Below are 15,278 nucleotides of genomic sequence, written 5' to 3' on the forward strand. Positions count from 1 at the left end.
GTTTTTAGACTTTGCACTTTTGTGCAGTTCACCAGGGAATCCTTGTTTTTGCATTATGTCCTGGGAACATCAGCAACAGCATCCCAGCACTGCTCAGCCGACACCATTAAAATGTCACAGTTGCTTTAGCAGCATAAAGAGAAAGACCCAATATGTCAACCATTGAAACTACTTTTTTTTTACCATGTGTTGCTTCCAGTTAGAACTGGATTCTTTCCCTGATGTCCTCTCTAAATATCTTTTCCATGTTGAAATATACAATAAGGACAGTATTAACTGGGTTATCTTTTGGTATTACTGTCTGCCTTTTCAAAGATCCTTCTAATTAGCAGAGTCAGGGTAGAATATAGAGCTGATGTCAGTGACAGCAGCACTATGTGGAGTTTACCTCTGACAGATTATACTAAACCTGTAAACCCCGTCCACCAATCCCTGGGTTACGCTCAGGTTTTTAAGAACGAGCTCTTTTTGCTTTCTCAATGCTCTTCGGGGTGGGTGGGTATGGCCTGGGGAGGGAAACACAAGGCCAGGCTGTTTTCTGTTTATTTCTTTAGTTCACTCGCTTACTTATGTATTTAAATATTTATTTAGAAACAAGATCTCACTATATGGCCTTGACTGGCTAAGAACTTGCTGTGTAGACCAGGCTGGCCTCAAAGCAGACATGCCATTCCCTCTCTCCCTTGTGACTCCCTTGGTTTCTGTGAGAGCCAGGCTCTCGATCTGGCTCCTGCACCTCAGGTGTGTTGAGATTGCACACATCGACTCCTCCCTGCCTGCTAGGTGGCTTAGCCAGATGGTTGCTGGAAAACAGGTTTTTTAAAAAATCTATTTGATTTTTAATTATGCATTTGTGTATCTGTCTGTGGGTATATGCATGTGACCAAAAAGACCAGAGGTTTCAGATCCTTAGGAGCTGGAGTTAGCGACTGTGTGAGTGCCTGATGTAGGGTTGTGTGTGTTGGGTGCTACATAGCAGATTTGGGTCTAGAACAACAGTACTTGCTCTTAGCCACTGAGTCCTCTCTCTATCCCCGAAACATATTTGAGAATTTCTTTTTTTAATTTATTCTCGCTCTCTGTCTCTCTCTGTCTCTGTCTCTGTCTCTCTCTCTCTCACACACACACACACATACACACACCCCTCTCTCTGTCTCTCTGTCACTCTGTCTCTCTGTCTCTGTTTCTCTCTCTCTCACACACACACACACAAACCCCTCTCTCTGTCTCTCTCTCTCTCATACACACACAAACACACCCCTCTCTCTGTCTCTGTCTCTCTCTGTCTCTCTCTCTCTCTCTCTCTCTCACACACACACACAACCCTCTCTCTGTCTCGGTCTCTCTGTCTCTGTCTCTCTCTCTCTCACACATACACACACACACACACACACACACACACACACACACATACACACACACACAGACACCTCTCTCCTCAGAGTAAGACCAGACCTCCCAAGTATAACGGCTGAGACCAGGCACAAACCCTCCTTGCAGCCCAGTGGGAGGATCACAGTCCAGGAGCAGGCAAGAGAGTCAGAGATGAGACCCACAAGAACACTGAGCTACACAACCATAACATACAGACAACCTGGCACATACCCACGCAGATTGTAATTGTCACTTCCCTCTCTGAGCCTGTATGTATGTTTCTGTGGGCTGTGTTCTCCTGGTGTCCTTGACCCATCTGGCTCCCATATTTCCTTCTCCCCCATTTCTATGGGGTTCGTGAGGGAGGAGCCTGATGGAGACCTCCAGTCTGGACTAGCACTCCCCTTAGTGTCTGGCCGTGAGCCTCTGTATCAGTCCCCTCTGCTGCCAAGAAGCCACTTTGATGAGAAGTAGGTGAGGCATCACTAGGAATCATTTGTTTTTTGTTTTGTTTTCCCATCATAGGTCTCTGGGCTGTCCAGTTAGTGTCAGGCATAGTCTTCCTCTTGTGGGGTGGGCCTCAAAGAAGACCAGTCATTGGTTGGCCACTCCCACCAGTTCTGTGCCACCTTTACCCAGGTGCATCTGCAGGAAGAACAGATTGTAGGTGGAAGGTCTTGTGGCTGGGTTGGTGTCCTAGGCCCACCACTTGGTTACAGAAGACGGTCTGTTCAGGCTCCGTATCCTCCGTTACTAGGAGTCCTCCCTAAAGTCATCCTCGTGGGTCCGGGGAGCTTGCACTACACTAGGTTGCCACATCACCCCATAAATGCTCTCCAGTTCCTGCAGTCTCTCCTTGTGCTCTCTGTGTCCCCCACCGTGCCCTGATCCCTCTTATTTCCCTCCTCAGCAGAGTCTACTCCCTTCCTATTTCCCTTCCTAGGGAGAGCCCTACTTGTTATGTAGCCAGCCTCCTGGGTCTGTGGACGTTAGCATATTTGCCCTTGACAGCTCATATGCACTTCCTGACGAGTACGTTCCACGATGTCTTTCTGGGTCTGGGTTACCCCACTTGGGATTATCTTTTCTAGTTCCATTCATTTGCCTGCAAATTCCATGATATCATTTTCTTAACAGCTGAGTAATACTCCATTATATAAAGGTATCACATTTTCTTTATTTATTCCTCAATTCAGGGACATCTGGGTTGTTTCCCACTTCTGGCTATTATGAATAAAGCTCTGGCTATTATGAATAAAGCTGTGAACATAGTTGACCATGTGTCCTTTTGGAAGGATGGATCCCCAAGAGTGGTATAGCTGGGTCTTGAGGTAGATCTAGTCCCAGTTTCTGAGGAACTGTCATACATGTTTACACTCCCCCCAGCAATGGAGGAGCGCTCCCCTTGCTCCTCATCTTCACCAGCCTGAGCCATCCATCCCTTGTGGTTTTGATCTCGGCCATTCTGACAGGTGTGAGGTGGACTCTCAGGGCCATTTTGTTTTGCATCTCTCCGATGGCTGAGATGCTGGAACATTTCTTTAGGTGTGTCTCAGCCATTTGGGATTCTTCTATTGAGAATCCTGCTTACCTCTGTGTCCCAGAGTTGGATTATATGGTTTGTTGATGTCCAGTTTCTTGAGTTCTTTATATAATTTTGGATATTGGCCCGCTGTTGGATGTGGAGTTAGTGAAAATCTTTTCTATTCCTGTAGGCTGCCGTCTTGTCCTATTGAAAGTGTCCCTTTTCTTACAGAAAAATTTCAGATTCATGAGGTCACATTTACTAATTGTCGATCTCAGCACCCATGCTATTGGTGCTGTGTTGAGGAAGTTGTCTCCTAAGGCTCTCCCCACTGTCCCCTCTGTCAGGTTCAGTGTGTTTGGCTTTATGCTGAGGTCTTTGATCCACTTAGATTTTGGTCTGTGCAGGGTGGTAGCTATGGACCCATATGCATTCTTCTATGCAGACGTCCAGTTAGAGCACAGCATTTGATTTCTGAGTTTGTCTTTGTTGGATGGGTATTTTGTTTCTTGGTTTCTGTTATTTGTGGCCTGCGTTGAACTGGGGGGTCTCCACTAGAGTTCAGGGCTGAGTTCTCGAGCCTCTGATCCAGCAGGGAGGTTCTGGGGACACAGAGTAGTCCTGTGTGGGTGGCCTACCTGGAGTTCTGGTGGTTGAAGTGGCTTCTGGTCCTAAGAAAAGAAATGACATTTACTGTGTGTATTTATATTTGCATGTTGTGGCGTGGAGTATAAAGCAGCTTGTGGGGCATTCTCGTCCTCTGTCCTTTTCACTCAATGATCCACGCAGAGCAGCAGGCTTGGTGGCAAGTTCCTTTACCTGCTGGGCCATCTCACTGGCCCCTGAAAACAAAATTGCATAATCCACTTTTCATAAGTCATCAAATATTATGACCTCAAATTTGCATCAGAAATTTTTTAAGGGGAAAAACTTTAAAACTGTAGTTTCTTAAAAACTGTGCTTGTGGATATGATGGACGTGGAGCTTCACTGTGGGTTCTTCTTTCCTTCTCAGGACTATCGTGCTGAGTGTAATCTCCCTGCTTAATGAGCCCAACACCTTTTCCCCAGCCAATGTGGATGCTTCAGTCATGTTCAGGAAATGGAGGGACAGCAAAGGAAAGGACAAGGAGTACGCTGAGATCATTAGGTAAGGCATTCTGGATCTAAGGGGTTAAGTTCAAACTTCAATATTCTGCGTACTTTAAAACAATTCTCAGTTGTATTTATGGAGTAGTAACCTGATGAATTTAGCTATTGAAAGAGAACCCAAAACAGAAACAAAGCACAGTAAAAAAAAATAAGTAAAGAGAACTCACTGGACAGGAGTATAGAACTTCTGGGCTTGTTTTGGTTGTGTGTGTATCTCTCTCTCTCTCTCTCTCTCTCTCTCTCTCTCTCTCTTTCTCTCTCTCTCTCTCTCTGTGTGTGTGTGTGTGTGTGTGTGTGTGTGTGTGTGTGTGTACATGCATGGGTGCGAGGCAGTTTAAACCAGCCTGGCCTTGAACACAGAGATCTGGCCTCTGCCTCCCAAGTAGTGGGATTACAGTGTCCATCCCTGTGCCCTGCTTGTGTTTAGTGGTCAGCCACTGGGGTGAGTGAATCATATCAAGAATCGAAGGTATTTAGTGTAAACTGTAAAGACCTGTAGGAGCTACAAGAACATCCATGTGCAAGGCCTGGCAACAAATTGAAGCTTCTAGAAAGTGGTGTTCTTTTCAGTTTCTCCAGTAGCCATGCCTCCCCAGTCTCAATGGCTGTTTTTGTACTTTAGGCGAGAAGCTATTTACACTTAGGCAGGCAGCATTTTGTGGCAGAGCTGTTACCTGCTAAGCCCTCACAGGACAATGGAAAACAGAACCCAGCAGGAAAAGGGTGAAGGTCAGGTGGTGCCCACAGCCCTGCACATTTCACAGATGCAGGGCATGGCTCTGATGCAGGACCTCTTACCTAGCATTCGGCCCTGCCACTCCAGACACAGGGAGACTCAGTGACTGGGGGAACCTAGAGGGTGAGGGGAAAGTCTGGCCTAGTAATCAGCTGCATGAATGCAAGGCACTAAGCATGCTGGGCCTCTGGCTCACGTGTGCAGGAGTTCAGAACCCGCATATAGAGCCAGTAGTGCACATGCGTCCACAATCCCCAACCCTTAGCAGGAGATGGGAGGCAGAGGACAGAGCTTTGAAATGCTCTCGAGCTAGCCTGATCTCTGCAGCAGCAAACGAAGGAGACCTTGCTGCAAACAAGGCTGAAGTGTTAGGGCAAAGACTCTCCATGACACGAAGGTGCCTGATGGTTGAGAGCCTTGGCGTGATGCAAGATGTCTGCTCTGTGTGGCCTGAGACATGTGAGTGACAGGGAGTCTTGGTTATGCACAGTTATAAGACTCACCTAATCCAAGTGTGCTGGCTTTCCCTAATAATCCAGCACTCCCATCCAAGGGCTGGAGGATTATAGAGGCGAAGCCACATGGGTTAGCCTGAGACCCTCTCTAGATAGACAGACCTCTACAAATGTTCCTATGTTGTCCTCTGTCCAGGAAACAGGCCTCAGCCATGAAAGCTGAAGCAGAAAAGGATGGAGTGAAGGTCCCCACAACCCTGGCAGAAGACTGCATCAAAACTAAAGTGCCTTCCAATGACAACAGCTCAGATTTGCTTTATGACAACCTGTATGATGACGACATTGATAACAAAGACGAGGAAGAAGAAGATGCCGAATGTTATAATGATGATGATTCTGGAAATGAGGAGTCGTGACATGTTCCTTCAGTTCCCTGTACTGCCCTGACGTCTCAGGCCAAAGGGAGGGAAGCAAGTGGGGATCTACAGTGGCCACCCAGCAAAAACTTACTCATGGGGTGGGAAGCAAACAGCCCCTGATGACTCACTCCTCTTGCAGATCTCAGTTTGGTCCTTTTTATGGACCTTACTGGAGAGGAATTTCCCTCCACAGAATGTCTGAATCCTTGCATTCTTCCCTCCATCACTGTATTGATTCTTTTTTTTTTTTTAACTTTTTTTTATCTATATCAACTTGCGTATTTCTTATTTACATTTCGATTGTTATTCCCTTTCTTGGTTTCCAGGCCAACATCCCCCTAATCCCTCCCCCTCCCCTTCTATATTCTTGTTCCCCTTCCCATCCTCCCCCCATTACCACCCTCGCCTCAACAATCACATTCACTGGGGGTTCAGTCTTGGCAGGACCAAGGGCTTCCCCTTCCACTGGTGCTCTTACTAGGCTATTCATTGCTATCTATGAGGTTGGAGTCCAGGGTCAGTCTATGTATAGTTTTTGGGTAGTTACTTAGTCCCTGGAAGCTCTGGTTGCTTGGCATTGTTGTTCATATGAGGTCTCAAGCCCCTTCAAGCTTTTCGAGACCTTTCTCTGATTCCTTCAACAGGGGTCCCGATCTCAGTCCAGTGGATTGCTGCTGACATTTGCCTATGTATTTGCTGTATTCTGGCTGTGTCTCTCAGGAGAGATATACATATGGTAACTGTCGGCCTGCACTTCTTTGCTTCATCCATCGTGCCTAATTGGGTGGCTGTATATGTATGGGCCACATGTGGGGCAGGCTCTGAATGGGTGTTCCTTCCGCCTCTGTTTTAATCTTTGCTGCCCTATTCCCTGCCAAGGGTATTCATGTTCCCCTTTTAAAGAAGGAGTGAAGCATTTGCATTTTGATCATCTGTCTTTAGTTTCATGCGTTCTGTGCATCTAGGGCAATTCAAGCATTTGGGCTAATAGCTACTTATCAATGAGTGCATACCATGTATGTTTTTCTGTGATTAGGTTACCTCACTCAGGATGATATTTTCCAGTTCCATCCATTTGCCTATGAATTTCATAATGTCATTGCTTTTGATAGCTCAGTAATATTCCATTGTGTAGATGTTCCACATTTTCTGTATCCATTCCTCTGTTGAAGGGCATCTGGGTAGTTTCCAGCTTCTGGCTATTATAAATACGGCTGCGATGAACATAGTGGAGCACGTGTCTTTTTTATATGTTGGGGCATCTTTTGGGTATATGCCCAAGAGAGATATAGCTGGGTCCTCAGGTAGTGCAATGTCCAATTTACTTAGGAACCTCCAGACTGATTTCCAGAATGGTTGTACCAGTCTGCAATCCCACCAACAATGGAGGAGTGTTCCTCTTTCTCCACATCCTCGCCAGCATTTGCTGTACCCTGTGTTTTTGATCTTAGCCATTCTCACTGGTGTGAGGTGAAATCTCAGGGTTGTTTTGATTTGCATTTCCCTTATGACTAAAGATGTTGAACATTTCTTTAGGTGTTTCTCAGCCATTCGGCATTCCTCAGCTGTGAATTCTTTGTTTAGCTCTGAACCAACAGCCACCACCCCTCAAAACCCCATCTCTGCAGAGTGTTCACAGCAAAACACCTTTGTCTGTTTCTAGATTCTTGAAGAATTTGTCTGTTTAAGACATTGTGTTTAAAGCTGGGAGCCCACTGGGAGTCCACAAGTGCTGCATATATTGGGTAGCAAAAGAAAATGGGGGAAAAAAGAAAAAAAAAAAAAAAAAACAACAAAACCTAAAAAAAAATAAAATAAAAAAAACCCACAAAACAAACTTAAAAAAAAAAAAGCCAATTTGCCAAGGTTTAGCTGCTCCTTTACATTAGTGCGTGTGCATTTTTCAGCCCTGTGGTGGTGAGTTTTGTTTCTTTCCCTTCCTAAGGCTGGGCTGAGGTGGGCATCAGGGACTTACGCTCGCTAAGTCCGATGAAGTGTGCTGCCTCTGTGAGACCATCCAACATGGAGGCTGCAGCTACGCTGAGGAGATATCAGATTTTGCTTTTTGGAATAGATTGAGATCTAAAGCCTGAAATAAATATTCATACTTTACATAGAACTGAGCACTTGGTTGCTATTTGTTTTAAAGGTAGGATAAATTTTTTCCACCAGAAGGTGGGGCCGGGAGTGGTGGTGGAAGTTAGTGTGTGTGAATTTCTAGTTCTGAAAACAGAACTATCCCAGTGTTGGCTGATGGCTCTGATGGGGAAGAATGAGGACTGCTGGTGGCCGCTGTTGGGAGAGGGTGGATCCCAGGTTTTTATTTAAGTAGCCACCTTTAATTACTCAGTATTAATCCTGGGTGCATGTGTTAAGATTTTGGTTTTCATTGAGCTGCTCATCTTGATAGTGATAATTGTGGATGTGTGCAACTTGGGAATGGTTGTCTTCCTCATTGGATATTGTCTGGACTTCCTGCTCCTTTCAATGTACTTGGGCCAAGGAGTGCAAGCAGAGGTGGTTTATGGAGCTTCCCTGGGCTCCTGGCACTTGGGCTTTGTTCCCAGGTGTCAATCATGTGGCTTCCTGCAGCTTCATCCCAGACTTTAAAGAGAGTTTTGTTTAGCAACTGTGAAACCAGACTTCCAGAAGGATAGGGGGTTGAGATTCTTGTGTGCCAGGGTCCTTCCTTATCCTCAGATCACAGCTCAGAAAGAACCAAAGGGCAGAAGGGAACTGGAAAGGCCTGACCCTCCATAAGTAAACTATGCTTCCTCCTTCCATGGTTCCCCTTCCTTTCTGATCTCAGGGTTTTTTCATTCTCTCTTCAAACTGCTCAATGAATGCGATTTCTCAGCAGTTCCTGGCCTCTTAAGTTTCATCTGTTACTAAATGAGAATGTTTACTGTTGAACACGTGAGCATTGAAATTTAAAGAAATAATCTCCACTGTCTGTACCCAAGTCTCCTGACTCAGGACCACAGCTGCTGTGCTGAACTGGGCCACAGCAAAGAGACATTTCCAGCTTTTGCTCCTGAAGAGTTAAATTTCAAAAAGTTAGTCTCAAACAAAGTCCAGACATGCCTGAGAGAATTTGAGATAGGGCTCACCAGCCCGACTATCAGCTCCCAAGGACACTGGCCATCTGGAGCCACCCCCTCCCCTTCCTTCACTCCCTGAGGATGGGTCATCCCCCTGCTGCAGTGAGATGAGTTGCCCTGCCCCCATTGCTGAGATGCTAGATTACACGTATGCTTTGTTGATGTAACTCCGTGCCAAAAGTAACTGTGCACCCTTTGTATTAGCCAATTATGTGTATCCACACGAAACCCCTGGTTTTCCCTATATAAGCTCCTGCCTAGAGAGGCTCGGGGCTTGACTCAATCTCCTGTGTGTGATACGTGTCAGCCCGAGATCTCGTAAATAAAACTGCCTCTTGCTGATTACATCAGGACTGGCTACTCGTGTTTCCTGGGTGTACCCCAACCCGTGACTGGAGCGAGAGTCTCCCCAAGTTTGGGGGTCTTTCATTGGGGGCTCGTCCGGGATAGGAGCCTGACCCCCGGATACTCGAATGCCTCTTGGAGGTACGTTGGTGTGAGTGTTGAAAGCGGCCGCTGTGTGTGTGTGTGTGTGTGTGTGTGTGTGTGTGTGTGTGTGTTGTGTATTACGTACTGTATATTGTGCCATGGTCTAGGTTTAATTTGAGTGCACTCGGGTGGATGGGCTTCCCACCCTGTATTTGAGTGTACTTGGGCGGATGGGTTTCCTGCCCCGGACAGACGCCTGTGAGTAGGTACTGGGTTCCTACTCTGAATAGCCGTTTTCTTTTTGTTTTCTTTTTTTAGATAGCAGAAGTGGGGATGCCCCAGCTCTGGGAGACGTTCCAAGAGCCGAATATTGTCGGGAGAACCCGGCGACTGACAGTCGAAAAGATCTGACTGTGACTTGACTTCGGAGGTTGCGTACGGCTGCCTATTTAAGTATAGGCATGGACAAGTGTGCTTGGATGTGTTAGTGTCTGTTGTCTGTATTCTGTTTCTGTGTTTGGTATCCCAGAAGCAGCTAAGGTTAAGCTGCAGTTTGGCCAGGTACTGAAGGTACCAGGCATCTGTGGAAATTGGTTATAGGATGCTTTTTCTTGGTCTTGTTTGTCTGGTTTTTTTTTTTTTCCTGTGGTATTGTCCAGTGTCTTTTTGGCTTTTGTTTCGTTTTTGGACTTGGACTGACAACTGTGTTTGAAATCTTGGACTGACAACTGTGATTGAAATCATGAAACTGTTTGCTTTGTTTGTCAAGGAGTTTTACTTGGTCCTCTTGGTGCTTAACTTAAAAGTTAAAAATAATTTGCTTGAGAGAAATTGTTTTCTGCCGGGGAGTTTTATCTTTCTCTCTTGAGCCTCCTCCCCAAGGAGAGCTGCCCCTCTCTTTACTCCCATTGTCCAGCCCAGCTGCTGTTAACCGTTGTGTATGAAGGACTCCAGGTTAGCGAGTGATCCGTCTGAAGCAGGCATTAACAAGAACCTGAAAGCTTTACCTTAGATCCTGAAGAAAAATTCTCCCTGTTGCTTAAACATTCACAGCTTCTAAGGAAGGGACAGCACAGAGTAGGAAAATGTAGGGGCTGAGGGTGGCAAGCATGCAGGCCTGCTAGCAAGCTACAGGCTGCGCGTGGGCAGCAGTGCAGCTCTGGCCAAGTCAGCGTAAGGGGAGTTTCAAGGTAAGGAGCCCAGCAACAAAGATAGCATAGAGTTAGTGGTTGTATTATGAGACTTTTGTCCCTGGAAAAAAATAAATAAATAATTCCAGTTGCTGCCTTCAGTGGCCAGACCTTCAACACTTGCTAACAAAAGGAGAGTGTTCATTAAGAGAAGTTCTTTAAGGGAGCCTGCCTTATCTGCTGGCCCTATTCCAAGAGAGGAGTTGATCTCCAACATTAAGTAACCTTCCCTGTTAGTCATCATTGACATGGAGAGTGCCTTTGATCCTATCCCCACAGCAGCCAGTTCCTGCCCCTGTGGTCAAAATGCCCCAGGTTGGGGGGGCAGAGAAGCCCCTAAAATAGTTTCAAAGAATCTACAACAAACTGTGAAGAACTTTGTTTTGCCAGTCAAAATTTAGAATTCAGGCTTTGGCTGTGGCCAAGGTCAGGATTAATGTTTTCTTTTCCATGGGCCTTTAACCCAGTGAGACAGCTTGGTAAAGGACTACTACTACAGTCCTGATAGCCCCAGGTGAACTGGTTACAATTCTTTTGTCAGCCACTTAGTATCTAACACCCAGGTTCTAACCCTCTCTCCATCCTTTTGTTATTAGTTCTCACTAGAAGCCTAGTGTCCTTCAGAGGCTGGGTTTATTGAGAGACAGAGCCACTGAGCTGACACTGAAGGGAGGTACTTCTTAAGTAAAATCTAAGTCCAGAGAGACAGTCGGTAACAGATCAGCTGCCTCTCTGCTTGCCTTTCTGTTTCACAGGAACAAAGCTTGTGCTTATTTCTACAACGGCCTTTTTGTCCCAAGAAGGCCTCCTGGTTTAGCTGTGTGACTAAATGCTATTTGTCCTCTTCAGTGGACCTCTATTCTCAAGATTCCCTTGTTTTCTCACCATCCCATCTGAGATGCTTGTTAGTAACTATTACAAGTCTTCTTTACCACTGAGGAAAGACGGAATCCTACTAGAGGCCAGAAAGAATGTTCCAGACACGGATGGAAGGCCCTCACTCCTGACTGTTGACTTGAATACCCCTGAAGATAGGGAGTGCTCCAGGTCTGCTGCCAGGCTCCAAGGGTGGGTCTCCGAGGGGCTAGAAAATGCCCCACCAATTTGGCTAAAGTAAGAAAAAGATATAAAGAAAAAGTTACAGAAACTTGAAGGGTTAAGCTAAGTCACTGAGAGAGTTGTTGTAAGTTGCAGAGAAAATAAGGTTGATATATGGTTCAGGGTCGGTGCACAAAAGTAGACAGCAACTAATAGCTGTAGAAGAAGATACAGACAGAGAGACTGAGGAAGAGAAAGAGGGAAGAAGGTAAAAAAAGCAGGAAGCTAGGGAAGAAAAGAGACAAGAGAGGAACATATACTGGCCACAGTAGTTAGGGAACCTAGGAAGATAGTACCTGGCAACAGAAGAGAATTCCTGGCTAAAGATCAGTGTGCCTAATACAAAGAAAAAGGACACTGGGTCAGGGACTGCCCAAGAAAGAACAAGAGGGGCCACTGGAGAGCTTCTTGGTCCTAGAGTGCTGGCTATGTACAGAGATAGAAGTGAAGTGTGGATACAGGGACCCAATGCTCTGTGCTCTTATGCCCCCCCCCAGTGGGCCAATATCCAAAGACCTTGAGTGCAAGGGGCTACTGACAACGAACAATACTTATGGACTGCCCGAAGAACAGTGGACCTTGGTGTGGGCCGGGTAACTCACCCATTAGTTCATGGTCATCCCTGACTGCCCCTATCCCTTGCTCATGAGAAAATTGCTCTCCAAAATGGCTTACGTGGGCTAAAATGGCTGGGTGAGGCCATGTGTATGCATATCTACAGACTGTGTATGTGGAGCTTAAGACCTGTCTCAGTGCACCAGTACCTGATGCTGGGAGATGTGTGTGTGTGGCTTAGTGCTGTTCTGCCTGGAACACATCATTCCTGCCAGCCGGGCTCTGACAATTATCACCCAATCCAAGACTTAAACTGTGATAGAGTGGCTGATGTTTTAGAGTGTCCCAGAGGATGGGATCACTGATCAGCTGACATGGACTAGATTCTCCACCTGTTGGGGGCAATCTGGTCACCTTGCTGCCCAATCCTGACCTGGAGCCACCACAGCACAAGTGTCAAGCACTGGCAGAAGCCCATGGGTGGAGGAAAGACCTCTGCGACTGGCTGATTGACCCCTGCTGAAAGCCGAGGACCTTGTTCACAGACGGGAACAGTCCTCTTCATGAAGGTCAGAGATAAGTGGGTGCTGCCATGGTGGACAACACAATGTCATCTGGGATGGCTGAACTTCCACCCCCCAGCACATCAGCACTGCAGATGCCTTTACCATCTCTTGGATGCCCTGGTGAAGCCAACAACTGTGAGTACTATTCATTGCTCAGGATATCAGAAGGAAGAGATTCAGTGGCATGGGACAGTAACAAAGCAGATAAAGTGGCTCGGAAAATGGCTATGCAGGAGCCTATCCTGGTTACAGGCCTACAAGAGACAGCCACTAGGAACTGGGATTGGACTAAGGGATGGCCTCACTTAAAATGTACAACAGAAGAAAAGGCCCAAATTGCTTAAAAGAAGAAAAAAAAGACAATGACACACTTGATAAAAAAAACTATATTCCTCAGAGAAAGATGTCAGTAAGTAAATGCTTAACAGGAAAACAGGACAAAGAGACCTAGAGAGTTTAGTAAAAAGTTGAAGTGAACTTCACTGAGATAAAACCAGGAAAATATGATCACAAGTATCTCCTAGTGCTTGTAGATACCTTTCCAGGAATAGACAAAAACTTTCCTCACCAAACAAGAGACGGCCTCTACAATCATCAAGAAGATACTGGAAGAAATCTTTCCCCCGATTTGGAATGCCCAAGGTAATCTGGTCAGACAATGGCCCTACTTTCGTTGCCAAGGTAAGCCAGGGTGTGGCCAAGTATTTAGAGGTTGATTGAAAATTACATTATATTTACAGACCTCAAAGTTCAGGACAGGTAAAATAAATAAATAAGACTCTAAAAGAGACCCTGTTCAAATTGACCATGGAGAATGGTACAGACTGGGTGACACTCCTTCCCTCTTGCTCTCTTCAGAGCAAGAAATACCCCCTCCAGATTCAGCTTTACCCCCTTTGAGATCATATATGGGGCCTCAGATCCTCTGACTGTATTAGATAATGTTACTGAACCAACATGTCATAGTAATAATGATTTATGTGCCAGGCTAAAAGACCTACAGGTGATACAGAAAGAAATCTGCTCACAGCTGGCAGCAGCCTATGCTCCGCGGACCCCCGAGACATCTCATCCGTTCCAGGTCAGAGACTGTAGCTACATACAATGACACGGAGCCTAGACACTCGAGCCTCGCTGGAAAGGACCGTACCTGGTGCTGCTGACCACCCTCACAGCCGTCAATTCTCAGCCCTCACCAGCCGCATACTAGCTGTTGGGGCTGAGAGCTGGGACCTAGAGGGACACTCAGATCTTCAAAAAGCTCCCTAGACTTACACATCAGATAAGTGACTGGGAGGTTGTTATAATGCTCACTTGAGGAGTGTGCTTTAGAAAAAGAATTTCATGTTTGCCCTGGGTTCCATCGAGAAAAATATAGAGAGAGGCTTGATTTCTATTACAAATGATGTAACATGACATATGTTAATACTCCTAACACTTCTTGGGACTGTGGCTCAGGTACCATAAGTTTAAAAGTTCTAAGATAGTCATGACCTTGGTGTATAGGTCTAGATAGTGTTCAGATTGGAATCCTAAAGACTTTTTAGCTGACCTCCAAGAATACCTAACCTCCCTCTCAGAGGTAGTCCTTCAAAATAGGAGAAGATTAGACCTCATATTCCTTAAAGAAAGAGGGCTATGTGCTGCTTTGAGAGAAGAATGTTGTTTTTACCTCGATCACTCCGGGACCATTAAAGATTCTATGGCTAAAATTAGGGAGAGGTTGGACAAGAGACGACGAGAACGAGAAACCACTGATAACTGGTTTCAAAGCTGGTTCGATAGGTCCCCATGGCTTACCACCCTGCTGTCAGCCTTAGCTGGTCCCTTGATTATCCTCCTCCTTTCGCTCACTTTTGGGCCCTACATCATTAATCGCCTTTTAGCTTTTTCAGGGAGCGGATTAGCACTGTATATGTCCTCATGTTAAGACAACAGTACCAAGCTGTTATGCCAGATGAAGCTGAGCTCTCCATGTAGTTCTAAGATTAGAACTACTCACAACAAGTAGAGGGGAATGAAGAGTTAAATTTCAAAAAGTTATTCTCAAACAAAGTCCAGACATGCCTGAGAGAATTTGAGATAGGGCTCACCAGCCCGACTATCAGCTCCCAAGGACACTGGCCATCTGGAGCAACCCCCTCCCCTTCCTTCACTCCCTGAGGATGGGTCATCCCCCTGCTGCAGTGAGATGAGTTGCCCTGCCAACATTGCTGAGATGCTAGATTACACGTATGCTTTGTTGATGTAACTCCGTGCCAAAAGTAACTGTGCACCCTGTGTATAAGCCGATTATGTGTATCCACACGAAACCCCTGGTTTTCCCTATATAAGCTCCTGCCTAGAGAGGCTCGGGGCTTGACTCAATCTCCTGTGTGGGATACGTGTCAGCCCGAGATCTCGTAAATAAAACTGCCTCTTGCTCATTACATCAAGACTGGCTACTCGTGTTTCCTGGGTGTACCCCAACCCGTGACTGGAGCGAGAGTCTCCCCAAGTTTGGGGGTCTTTCACTCCCAGATAGCCTGCAGATCTACAAACATTCATTATTCATTTCATTGATTCCCCCCTTAGTGGAAGTGTTTGATTAAGGCCAAAGTTGCTGAATACACAATAATAGAAGCAATTACAAACAAGGACCATATTGGGGAAATATATTAACTGTCAAGCACGCATGGT

The 15,278-nt window shown here is 46.0% G+C and overlaps 2 protein-coding genes across 7 annotated transcripts in view; both read left to right on the forward strand.

Annotated features, from left to right (window-relative positions):
• The window catches only part of Ube2r2l2 (ubiquitin-conjugating enzyme E2R 2 like 2), a 35,862-nt gene extending 20,837 nt beyond the window's left edge, over positions 1 to 15,025 (forward strand). The window contains exons 3-4 of the mRNA XM_039080495.2: positions 3,914 to 4,048; positions 5,438 to 15,025. Of these exons, the coding sequence (XP_038936423.1) occupies positions 3,914 to 4,048; positions 5,438 to 5,657 (355 nt within the window). The 3' untranslated portion in view covers positions 5,658 to 15,025. The remainder of the gene's footprint in view (positions 1 to 3,913; positions 4,049 to 5,437) is intronic.
• The window catches only part of LOC134479845 (putative sperm motility kinase W), a 665,424-nt gene that overhangs the window by 478,721 nt on the left and 171,425 nt on the right, over positions 1 to 15,278 (forward strand). The window lies entirely within an intron of this gene.

The sequence above is a fragment of the Rattus norvegicus genome, chromosome 7 (assembly GCF_036323735.1).
Source record: "Rattus norvegicus strain BN/NHsdMcwi chromosome 7, GRCr8, whole genome shotgun sequence".
NCBI lineage: Eukaryota > Metazoa > Chordata > Mammalia > Rodentia > Muridae > Rattus > Rattus norvegicus.